Below are 12,701 nucleotides of genomic sequence, written 5' to 3' on the forward strand. Positions count from 1 at the left end.
TTAGCCTTCTTTCTAAGCTAACCACGATCTGAGAACTTCCAAAACTATGGAAGCTAACAGCCTTTGGAGTAAAGAACCTAGGAGTAGTTTGTTATATTTTCAAAAAGCAACTTAAGATTAATATGGTCAATTTAATTATTAATTAATATTAAAAGTTGAATTTCTTAATATATATGAAAAGTGCCAAAAACTTAAAGTGGAGCGAAGAGAGTAATCATTTTGATATACTATGTGTAATGTAGCAAACAAGTGGGTACCACGAGAAATGCAACTGTAAAAACAGAGACTTAAAGCAGTGTAAAACAGTAAAATTCCAAGTATCACAGCTGCCAAATTCCCTTTACAGTAGGAGACAAATTGGAGGTTCAGTTTTCAAGATTCAAATACGAAGTTGAACTTGAAACTCCAAAATAATTGGGCTTTTAGCTCCTGTCTCCTTGCAAGAAAATTACATTCCTTTGCCTACTTTCATATGGTTTTACATTTGGCACTATGAGCAGATCTGAATGCTTCACTTGAAATTCTTCTTGTTCAACTTTATGTGAAGTGAAAATGATAATGGTAAAAATAGAAGGGCAGCCCGTGCACATAACATCTCGCGTTCTTCGAAAAAAGGTCGCATCCCATGACTCCAAGGGATGTGATGCAAGCATTAGTAGTTGCATCCACGACTCGAATCAGTGATCTATACATAGTAAGGAGACAATTTTACCATTGCTTCAAAGCTTTCCTTTGCAATAATAATATGGGGGAAGAAAAAACCCTAAGAGGTCTGGTTTTTCTCTTAGTTTTTATTTTTCTTTATAGAGCGTGGGGAAGTCTATAAAGAGAAGAGAAAGGAAAAGGACTGCTAAGAAACTCGAGTATAGGACTAAATAATTATTAATGGATGAAATGAAGATCTAATAGGGATACTATTATTAGAATATTAAGGTTTAGTACATTACTTGACCTTTCGGAGCTGGGTAGTCCCTATAAGGCTTGTATGGTTCATAATATAAAGATACAAAGAAGACAGAGTTAGATAACATTAATTATAAATAAATAAATAAAAAGAAAAAAAAACATAGATTCATTCAGCCTACTTCCATATTTGTGTAATCCATCAGCTACTTGGTTGGCGTTTCCGAAGATGAAAATATGGTATTGTTATATTTCCTAGCCTAGTTAAGGCTAACTTGCAATCATCAATATGAGCATAATGTTCATTTTTATTCAGTTTACAAAAGTTAGTAAGAGGAGGGTTTCCATTTGAGTTGTTCAGCACCTAACATCTAGGCAAGCCAACGTTAGAATATTATAAACCAATTTTCTTCACGTTTCAATAACTACGAGTAAACAAACTTAAACAAGTGGAAATAATTGCGGAAATAAGTAAAGAGTCTCATTATTTACATATACTATTACCAATATTGTTGCTATTGCCACCCAGAATTCGGTGTCACAACTCACGAACATACTAGAATTTTCTACAAACATCAGTATGAAAGAAATTACAACTGTTTTGAAAAGAAGGAAAACAATAATGTAGAAATGTAGAAGAGGACTCCAGCAGGACTACTTTGGGTCTCCAAACTGTGAACCGATAACCAATCTCTCAATCAGCCACTACCTGCTCCAAAATCTGCACAGAAAGTGCAGTATAAATACAACCGACCTCATGTACTGGTAAGTGTCGAGCCTAACCTCAACGAGGCTATGGGCAGGCAATTACAATATAACCCACGCATACAGTACATAATAAAGCAGAAAGAAGAACGGAACAAAATAAAATAGTAACTTGCAAGGAATGAATACATAACTTCAGTATCTCATCAGTACCCAACTATAACCAATCCTTATGTGAAAGGCAAAAGTACAGAATAACTTCACAGTAGAAGAAAGATACATAAACACATAAACTGATGCGGTGCGCATCCCAATCCCACCATATAATCAATATCAATATGAACATTCACCCTTATTACTCCATATCAATCCACCCTTATTCCTCCTGTTGCAGCGTCCAACCTGATCCCACCGTACAATAGTAATTCACCTTTATTTCGCCTCAATATACCACCCTTATTACTCATGTTGCGCCGCACAACCCGATCCCACCATATAATAACATTTTACCCTTATTCCTCCTGTTGCGACGTGTAACCTGATCCCACCATATCAGTACCAATCACACAATAAAAACAGAAATTTTACGATTTAGCTCAAAACTCTTCACAATATTTAAACCTCAAACTAAAGCAAATGGAAAGCTATACAATTATGAAACTTCACTCAAATTGTACTACTCAACGGAACCAATCCAAAATATACCATAAAGCACCGATAACCGACTTGAGCCAATAATGTGAGTCAATGAAACTACGAGATAGCTATACCTTCAATAATGAAAAATAATATCTAATAAGTAGCAATTAAGTATGGAAATACCAGTGAAACATGTAGCAGTTAAGGCAGGAAGCAACATATTATGAACGGAAAGAAAACAAGCAAAACAGATAGATTGGGCGCATAGGTACTCGTCACCTCACCTATACGCCACACACATGGATTTTCACATAGCAATTACGTCGGGGATCCCTAATCCCTGGAGTCAAAGTTAGACACAACACTTACCTCAATCCAACGACCAACTCAAAGCTTAATTACCGCTTTTCCTCTAGTTTCCACCTCCGAACCACCCGTATCTAGTCATAATTAACTTAATAACATCAATTATCGCTAAAGAAATCAATTCCAATACGTAATTATAAGTTTCCCAATATTTCCCCCAAAAAGTCAAAAATCGACCCTGGGCCCGCTTGGTCAAAACCCGAAATTCGGACCAAAACTCGATTATCATTCACCCCCGAGCCCAAATATACAATTAATTTTGGAATCCGACCTCAATTTGAGATCTAAATCCCCAAATTTCGAAATCTCCAATTTCTACCCAAAAATCCCCAATTCCACCATGAAAACCTTAGAATCTAGGTTGAAATCTTGGGAAAAGAGGCAACAGAAAAAAACTAGTTAAGAATCACTTACTTATGATTTGGGGAAGAAAAAGTCTTTGGAAAATCGCCACTTGTGTTTTAGGTTTTGAAAAATTGAAGAATGAACGAAAAATCCCGTCCAAAATTATTTTTGACCGGTTGCAGGTATCGCATTTGCGACCATTTGCGAACCAGGCAAATGCGAACTTTACCTCGCAAATGCGAAGACTGACCTGAACCTGCTAACATCGCAAATGCGAACAATTATTCGCAAATGTGGCCAGTGCTGATTGCAATTGCGATCCTGAGCTTCGCAATTGCGAAGGTCTCCTCCCAGCCCCATTGCTCGCAAATGCGAGGCTCACATTTGCGAGATGCGAAATCAGCAGACCTGAAGAATACCAGCAAAATTTTCTAAGTTCAAATCACTCTGTAGCCTATCCGAAACTCACCCGAGCCTTCGAGGCTCCAAACCAAACATGCACACAAGTCTTAAAACATCATACGAACTTGCTCGTGCGATCAAATCGCCAAAATAACATCTTGAACTACATATTTAACACCAAAACACATGAAATTCCTATTTTCACAACCGGACGTCCGAATCACGTCAAATCAGTTCCGTTTCTCACCAAATTTCACAGATAAGGTATAAATATTATTTTGGAACTGTACGGGCTCTGGAACCAAAATACGGACCCGATACCAACAAGATCAAACATTAACCAAATTCTTAAAACCATTTGATTTTCAGTCTAACAAATTTCATCAAAAATTCATTTATCAGGCTAGGGACCTCGGAATTTGATTTCGGACATACACCCAGGTTCCATATTTTACTACGGACCCACCGATACCGTCAAAATATATGGGTCCAGGTCTGTTTACTCAAAATGTTGACCGAAGTCAACTAAAATCAACTTTTTAGGCTAAAATTATTATTTCATCAATTTTCCACATAAAAGCTTTTCGAAAACGTGTTTGGACTGCGCACGCAAATCGAGAAAAAATAAAATTAGATTTTGAAGGCCGTTCTAAAACATAAGATGACCTTTTCGGTCATCACATAGTAAGAGGAGGGTTTTCATTTCAGTTGTTCAGCAATTTGGAGGATCATATTGGTACACCATACACGTTAGGGCCGTACATTCAATTGACATTGTAACAACATTATGGATAGTGGATACCAAGCACTTTTTTGTTTATTGTTAAATATATTGTTGCATCTGTTTAGCCAAAAGGTACCAAAAACAGAAAGGGAATAACTCTTGCCACTTAAGTTATGCCTAATATTATCATTCTTACTTTCACTTTCTATCCGAGGAAAAAGGGTTGTGGATGTGTTCGTTGTCAAGGTAAATATTTTTCTATTTTTATCTTTCAAGATATTGCATATAAAAAGAAAGATAGTCAGTCCTCTTGGGCGGTCAAAAATTTCATGTTAAAAAAAGGACCAAGGGGGCTTCTATCATAAAAGAGGAGTAGGAGCTAGTTTCAGGGGCAGAAATGAATGATTACGAGATGGACAATGAGACAAAGGAGAGCACTTAGACAATTCACATTGAGTATGCTCATAGGAATTCTTCAAGGCGTATTACGGTTTTCACCGAAGGGTGGATCGAAGCGATTGCAGTAGTATTGATATTTTGTTGAAACTCCCCCATTGGTCCAAACAGCTTTTTTCATACTTACATTATCAGCATTTTCCACCTAATTGCAGCCTATGCAGAATAAACAAAGCAAAGGAAGTGATCTATCTTGTTCACAGCTTTTAATTTACAGAACCATATGTAGTTAAACGTGTGATCTTTAACAAAAAAATCAATTCAACAAGAATAAAAAAGTTACATGTATAAAGATACAGGGAAAACAAGTGTACAAGGAAAGATCTCAAGGGAAACAAATGAATGGATAACAGTATGATTCTATATGAACCTTTTAACTGAGAAGTCAATTTGCCAACTCAATAAAGCTTTTGAATGAGAAACCAAACTGATACTGCTATCTTCAATGTTCAGACTGTCACTTAATCTGCTAGCTCACCCAAACTAGTCGGCTATATGAATCCTTTATATCCATTCTACTCTAGTGGGATGTATTTCATTTCAATACTCAATAATTTATTTTTTAAAAAGAAATTAAGGATTCTCTCGACGTTATCTACAAAAAAATGCAAGGGGTCCCTCAAACTAGAGGTTCTTTAACTCCCACTATAATTCTCTACTAACATACAAATCTACGACGAAACATAAAATTCTCCTGGCAAACCTAATGTAAGTTTAATAAGAATTACTCTACCTATGCTCGCAAAGTATAGTTGGTCTTAAGTCCCAACGAATAACAAGGGTGGCAGAATGTTGCTAGCCAACGTAAACCCAGTCCGATATGAGGTTCAGACTATTAAGGACGAATTCTTTTCCATATCAAAAGCAAGAAACAGTGCCTTTGCTATATGTTATTCCATGTTGGTTTTACCATCTACTTTAGCTTGTCGAATAAAATGACCTCCTTCTTAAAATGCAAAACTATCATCAAGAAAAGTCAAACTAACATACAACAAAACTGGAGTACTTTATATTAATATTATATTTGATATAACATCTTATCCTGAATTAGTATTATAAGAAGTATCTCAATACATCGACAATAAACTCAATCATCTTCAACATATTTCTTTTAATCTCTGTGAACCTCAACTCCGGTTAAACAAAATGAGAAGTAAGAGTATATAGTGTTCTGATTGTTTCAGCGAAACCAGAAAAAGTAATTCATCTAAAATGCATCACTTACCTGTCATAGCTTGGATAAATGGGCCATTAATCTTGATGAATGGAACATGTTTTATCTTGTGCCAATCTTCTCCGACATCCTTTCTGCATCTTAATCCCAAGTTTGGACAGCCCCATATAGACAGAAACTGAAGCTTGGTTAGCTTTTTCACTGATTCTGGAATAGAACTTAGATTTTCACAGTACCACAGCTCCAATTCTCTAAGAGAAATGAGATCTCCTAGCCATTCTGGGAGCATATACATCTTAGGACAGCTCCATATATGCAGAGTTTGGAGATATTTAAGGTTTTGCATAGTCATCGGCAAGGTTGTCAAGTTTTCACAGTCAGAGAGTGATGCATATTGAAGAAACTGTAAACTTTGTAATCCTTTTTCCAGGCTAATGTTACGACAACCATGAATGGACAAGGACTTCAAAGTTTGAAGTCCACATGAATCGAGCACAGAACTGAGACTGTTACAGTTACTGATGCTTAATGACTCGAGACAAGGAAGACCTTTCAGCTCACTCGAAAGACTTTGAATCTCTGCACAATCTCTAATTTCCACGGACAACAGATTGATATTATTTTTCAGCAACCCTTCAGGTAAGTGTAGAATTTCCAAACATCCACTGATCATAAGATGAGTAAGGGAGGTAATCTTGGCTGCTGCCTCTACTAGTAATTCACTGCTACAATCAGACAATTCTAATGAGTCAAGGGAGGGAAGATCTGGCAATTTATTCAAATAGGGACATGCCACGTAAATTTCTTCAGACAATGAAGAATAGTATGATCTTTATTAACTGACCATCCCAATAGATTGGGCATATTACGGAGGGTCAGTTGCTTCAGTGATGCAAATTGAGTTGCCAAATCCTCTTCACCAGAACTATTGCAGAAATACATTGCGGAATCCATCCCGTCAACAGTGAGAACCTCAAGAAAAGGCAACTTCCCTAGTTGAGGCAGCTCCACACACCTGTGACATTTTAAAAGCCAGATTTCCACAATGTGTACCAAGTATATATTCATCAACCAACTGGGGAAATTTGCACCAATATAACCCTCTATGTGTAACTTGCTCAAATCAGAATTTGGTTGAAGGCTCTCAACAATGCGCTCAACATTTTCTCTTGTGCCCATTTCTTCAACTTGATCCCATATTAACTTTAGAAATCGGATGTGCCTCTTCCCTTTCAAGTTAGCATTTTTGGCACATATCTCGTCGGACAAATTCTCAAGGTTCTTTATCATTAATTCACCATGAAGATCAAGTCTCTGCAACTCGGAAATGTCACTAGCAGCAGCCTTGCTAACAATGTAAACTGGCAATGTTTGCAGGGATCTCATTTTTCCAATGCCACGAGGTAATATGGTTAAGGATGTGCATCCGTATATATCCAGATGTCTAAGGTTCACCAACTTTCTAATTTCTGCAGGAATTTCTATCAGATGGTTGCAATGCTTAAGTATTAAAGCTTCAAGATTAAGGAAGCAACAGATAGACTTTGGCAATGTTCTTAGCAGAGCATGTGAAAGATTGAGGTATCGTAGATGTAATAAAGTACCAACTGACTTAGACAACTTCTTTATCCGACTACCACTGCAATCTAATGCCCGAACAGATTTAAAGCTCAAAAAGAAACTCTTGGATAGTTTCGTGATATTTCTCTGCCCATCCAAAAGAAGAAACGATCGCAGCTTTTGAGCACTCCTCAACATGCCAAGTTTTTTGGGTACCAGCTCACTTCCAAGCATTGATAAGTGGCGTGTGGCCACAGGAATGATAACTTCCTTGCCAAATTCTGTTGTTAAACAATCAACACCACCTACAGATTTGGAAAGATCATGGACAAGATCATGCATGTCACAGTCAACTATATTCCCATCAAAATCTCTTCTCACATTTTGGAAGAAAGAGTGCCACAACAACTCATTGAAATAACCATTCCCAGCTTCTTCAGGTGGCATGCTTTCAGAGGATGGAACAAATCCTTCCGCTATCCATAGGCATATCAAGGTGTTTTTATTTATCCTATAGCCCTTAGGAAATATAGAACAATATGCAAAACATTGTTTCAGATGTGTCGGCAAGTACTCATAACTTAATCTTAGGGCCAAAAGAATTCCAGCTCCGTCTTCATGTCCCATAAGATCCCACATTGCACAATCTCGGATGAAAGACCACTCAGATTTCTGATTCTTCAAGCACATTAAACTTCCAAGGGCCTTTGCCGCTAAAGGAACCCCCCTACATTTCTTGGTGATCTCTTTCCCGAGCTCTTCAAGAGCTAATAATTCTTTTTGCCTATTCTTGTATGCCAGTTCCTGAAACAAGGACCAGCAATCATCATCCGAAAGGCCTTCCAAACGATATGGATTTGCTTTGCCCATCAGTAGCGCAGCCTTCTCATTTCGAGTAGTCACTAACAGCCTACTCCCATCCAAACCATTGTGAACTAAATTCTTTAATCTCTCGTATTTCTCATGATCATCATCCCATACATCATCTAGGACAAGCAAAAATTTCTTGCCCAATATTAACGCGTGGACACGCCGCAGGATCGCCTCCATCTCTACAAGGTTACAACTACTACCAGTGGCATATTCTATGATTGCGTTAAGAAGCCTTTTCACATCAAATCCTTTTGAGACACAAACCCATATTCTTGTATCAAATCTATCTTCTACAACAATATCATTGTAAACCAATTTTGCAACTGTTGTCTTCCCAATTCCTCCAATTCCAACAATGCTAACAACCGGTACATCAGATTCTATAAGTAGCTTGACTATGTTTTCTTTATCCTTATTTCTACCAAAAACCTTTGATTCAATTACATAAGAGTCTGATTGTGGTCTTTCACAAGAAAAACCTCCCTGATAAACGACATCCCTAAAATGGAATTTGGCTCTCTCATTTGCAACCAATTCTAACTTTTCTCCAACTTCTTTCAGTTTCAACTTCATACGGTAACCCAGACAAAGTAAAGTACCATTCAGATAAAGAGAACTCACAGCATAGGAAAAACAATAATGGGTTTCTCGGTCATCAAGAATTACCTTATGGCGGAGCAATTCAGTCAAGTATTCATCCAATAAATCATCTGCTTCATAGACAATGTCTTTGAGCTTCACCAGCCAGTTCTTCAAAGATTTATCTCTCATTTGCCTATCCTCAGCATCTTGTAGTACAGCTTGAATTGTTGATAGTGTGCTCTGCAGATTTATCATCTCCTTCTTTGTACTTCCTAGCTGTCCATTTTTTTGGAAAATTTGGGAAGTTATCTTTTGGAAAGGACTTCCATTAGAGCTGAAAGTACTGCTTCTGCCATGGTTGGTACTGAAAATTGTGGCTGCCTGTGAGAGTATCAACAACAACAAGTAATTTCCTTAGATGAAATACTACTTTTCTTGATCACACTGTAGTGAAGACTATGAGTCAAATAAGCTTCCATGCTTATTACATTGAAATATCTTCTTCTTTTTTTTCAACTACTTGTACTAAAGTTAGTAAAAGAAGACATGTTTTAAACTAATAAACTCCACAATTTGTTAGTGTATACGGTCAAAATCGAGGAGTATGATTTTGGAGTCTTAAATCGGGGTATAGACTCGAGTCCGGGAGACTCGAGGGTAGGGCAAATCCGGCTAAGGGACACCTACCTCGAGAAAGCTGATCAAAGGCCTGACACAGCCTGCGTCGAGGACACGAGGACAGTATAATCTCGAAGTCAATCAAGAAAGAGAGAGAATTTCTCAAGCACGAGTGGATCTAAGCATTAATTATAGGATAAGGGTTGTACAAAATAGTACAGGTCCATACTAGACCGTCACACACCTGTACCAATAGGATTCTTTATCTTTATGAGCAAGGTACTATATTGGAGTTTTCCCCTTCTATATAAAGGGGACCCCAATCATTTTGTAAGAATCAAATTATTTATTGCAATAGAACATTCTTATTCTTCTTGTTTAACGTTCTCTCCAATTATTCTTCAGCTTTATTGCATTTACTTCATTGTTCATACTTTATTACTCTTAGCTGACCTCGAGGCCCACTATTGTTCCAACAATACTGATTTGGTTTTTTATTTCTTCTTACTTAAGCTCAATATTACTTGTATAATCACTAGTATTAGAATATATCACGTATCTTTAAAACCACAAATTATCTTTAATTGTTAAACTCATTTTTTGAGGCAAACAGTTTGGCGCCCACCGTGAGGCTAAAAATAATAGTGATTATTTTAGTGCTAGTTTTCTGATAACACACGTTATTCTTCACACTTTTTCTTGTCAAAGATTCTTTGAATTCATGTTAAAATATGTCTAGCATACAAATGCACCTATTCATGACAGTGAAGGACTTGGAGAAAACAACGGCATAGGGCTCGGTCCTAAGGGAGTGTCAAACGTGGAGCCAGTTAATATTAGCTCTCACAACGCTCTAAACCCAGAAGCAGGTGCAGACCCCGTAAGGAATGGACGCATGGAAGCCCAGGCTGGAGGTCAGGAAACACGAGGACTGGCAGAAAGAGGAGTCAGTTTCCAGGTGATATTCGAGACGCTACAAGCTCAGCAAGTCGCCATCGCTCAACTTCAGATTCAGAACTGGACTCCTAACACCGCTGAACCGGTAAACACACAGCACAAGCCTGTGCTCGAAAGGCCCGATGAAAGTGGCATGGGGACTGACCCCACAATCATGAAAATGCTCAAGAAACTGACTAAAAGAATCGAGTCAGGAGAAAAAAGTATAGAATACAACGATAAAAAGGTGGAAACTTACAACTCCCGGGGAGACCAAATACTAGGAGCACCTCCAGTTTTGAAGGGACTAGATGCCAAAAAATTCGTACAGAAACCTTTCCCCTCAAGTGCGTCTCTGATGCTCATTCCCAAGAAGTTTCGCATGCCTGATATACCGAAGTACAACGGGACAACGGACCCTAACGAATATATTACTTCGTACACTTGTGGGATCAAGGGAAATGACTTGAATGATGCCGAAATCTAGTCAGTATTATCGAAAACGTTTGGAGAAACATTATCAAAATGAGCTATGATCTGGTATCACAACTTAGCTCCTAACTCTATTGATTCATTTGCTATGATGCCTTCGTAAAAGCACACGCCGGGGCCATAAAAGTGGCCACAAGAAAATCAGACGTATTCAAGATAATGTAGAGGGACGATGAAATGCTAAGGGAGTTCGTGTCCTAGTTTTAGATGGAAAGGATGGAATTACCCCCGGTCTCCAATGACTGGGCGGTTCAGGCCTCCATGCAGCATTTGAATGAAAGGAGCTCGATAGCATCTCGATAGCTAAAACAGAACTTGATCGAGTATCCAGTTGTGACATGGTCGGATGTTCACAATCAGTATCAGTCAAAAATTAGGGTCGAGGATGACCAGTTAGGAGCCCCCTCGGGCTCAGTTCACCCGAACAAATTCGCAGTCAAACCCCCAAGGGATATAGATCGGGGATCACGATTCAACACGGAAAGATATCAACCGTACGTTGAAGATAGAAGGAACATTTCAAGGTGCAATGCACCCCAGAATGATCGTGAATAGACCGAGGCCAGAGCTCCCGGGGATTCGTGGGTAAAATCGGGTCTGACAGGCGCCCGGGGCCAGTGGAGGCCCCCAAGTTATTAGAATACAACTTTAGTGTTGACACCTCAAATATCGTCTCAGCAATTGGCAAAATTAAAGATACTAGATGGCCTAAGCCCATACAGATAGATCCTTCTCAAAGAAACCCCGACTTAATGTGTAAGTACTATGGCACTCACGAGCATAAGACCGAGGATTGCAGACAACTCAGGGAGGAGGTAGCTTGGCTATTTAACGAGGGGCAACTTCATGAATTTCTCAGTGACCAGGCCAAAAACCATTTCTGGGAAAGAGATGCAAATAGGAAGAATGAACTTGAAAAACCCCCAGCATGTTATTCATATGATCATCGGAGGAGCCGACGTCCCATTGGGACCTACATTCAAACACACTAAAGTGTCCATCACAAAGGAAAACGGGGCTCGGAGCTATGTGCTCGAGGATGCCCTATCATGTTGCGACAAGGAAGCGGAAGACGTATCCCATCCTCACAACAACGCCCTGGTAATTTCTATCCTTTTTAATAAAATTCAAGTTAAACATGTTTTAGTGGATCCAGGTAGCTCGGCGAACATAATCAGATCGAGGGTCATGAAACAACTCAGTTTGTAAGATCAGATTGTACATGCGTCTCGGGTGCTAAATGGCTTCAATATGGCAAGTGAAACGATGAAGGGAGAAATTATCTTGCCTGTAAACGTAGTCGGGACCATATAAGACACTAGATTCCATGTCATCGAAGGTTACATGAGGTATAAAGCACTCATTGGGAGACCGTGGATACACAATATGAGGGCAGTGCCTTTGACTCTCCATCAGATGGTGAAGTTCCCGACAGAGAAAGGAGTGAAAACAGTCCACGAAGAACAGCATGCTGCAAAAGAGATGTTCGCAATCGAGGAAGTGGTGCCGATACCGGAACCCTTGACTTCGTAGACATCGACCTCAAAGGGTAAGCAGGTGGCAAAGTAGTAGTCACAACTCCGAAAAGGAATTCTCCAGATCCTCGAACCCTCGCTATTTCCGGAAAGCCTGATGATACCAAGCCAACCGCTGAAAGGAAAGGTACACCTGAGAATGGGAAGTAGTCCCCGCTCTCAAGAAAATAATCATTTAGTTTCTTGATTAATGATATAGATTACATTGCTTCGATTTGACAGGGATTCCGCTCGATAGATAAATAGGTAAAATAATTAAATCTTATATTGATGATATGACTAATTAAGTCCATGTGCGCAGAGGACCACTCTAATTCATTTGCAGGAAACAATCAACATTTCGGGGCAATACAACACAAAGCTCATTCTAGAAAAGCGTTCCCTCAGAGCT

The 12,701-nt window shown here is 38.8% G+C and overlaps 1 protein-coding gene across 2 annotated transcripts; it reads right to left on the reverse strand.

Moving 5' to 3' along the window:
• Nucleotides 1-1,358: 1,358 nt before the first annotated feature.
• LOC107814234 (disease resistance protein RGA2-like) lies at nt 1,359-9,267 on the reverse strand. 2 transcript variants are annotated; one of them, XR_012705289.1, is made up of 3 exons: nt 8,814-9,267; nt 5,766-8,714; nt 1,359-1,624 (listed from the first exon to the last, which is right to left on the reverse strand). XR_012705289.1 is itself a non-coding variant. In XM_016639608.2 (2 exons), the coding sequence occupies exons 1-2, from the start codon at nt 8,982-8,984 to the stop codon at nt 6,492-6,494; spliced, it is 2,394 nt and encodes a 797-aa protein (XP_016495094.2). In that variant the 5' UTR covers nt 8,985-9,267; the 3' UTR covers nt 5,564-6,491. The 2 variants fall into 2 exon arrangements, 1 of the variants encoding a protein (XP_016495094.2); XM_016639608.2 differs by lacking the exon at nt 1,359-1,624 and having other exon boundaries at nt 5,564-8,714.
• Between the last annotated feature and the right edge of the window lie 3,434 nt (nt 9,268-12,701).

Source organism: Nicotiana tabacum, chromosome 22 (genome assembly GCF_000715075.1).
Source record: "Nicotiana tabacum cultivar K326 chromosome 22, ASM71507v2, whole genome shotgun sequence".
Taxonomy (NCBI): domain Eukaryota; kingdom Viridiplantae; phylum Streptophyta; class Magnoliopsida; order Solanales; family Solanaceae; genus Nicotiana; species Nicotiana tabacum.

Excerpts from the sequence above, each read along its gene's own strand:
- LOC107814234 (XM_016639608.2), bottom strand. The coding sequence starts at position 8,984 with ATGATAAATCTGCAGAGCACACTATCAACAATTCAAGCTGTACTACAA. Across the intron at positions 8,715-8,813 it reads CTGAATTGCTCCGCCATAAG|TTGAAACTGAAAGAAGTTGG; the intron begins GTAATTCTTGAT and ends TACCGTATGAAG.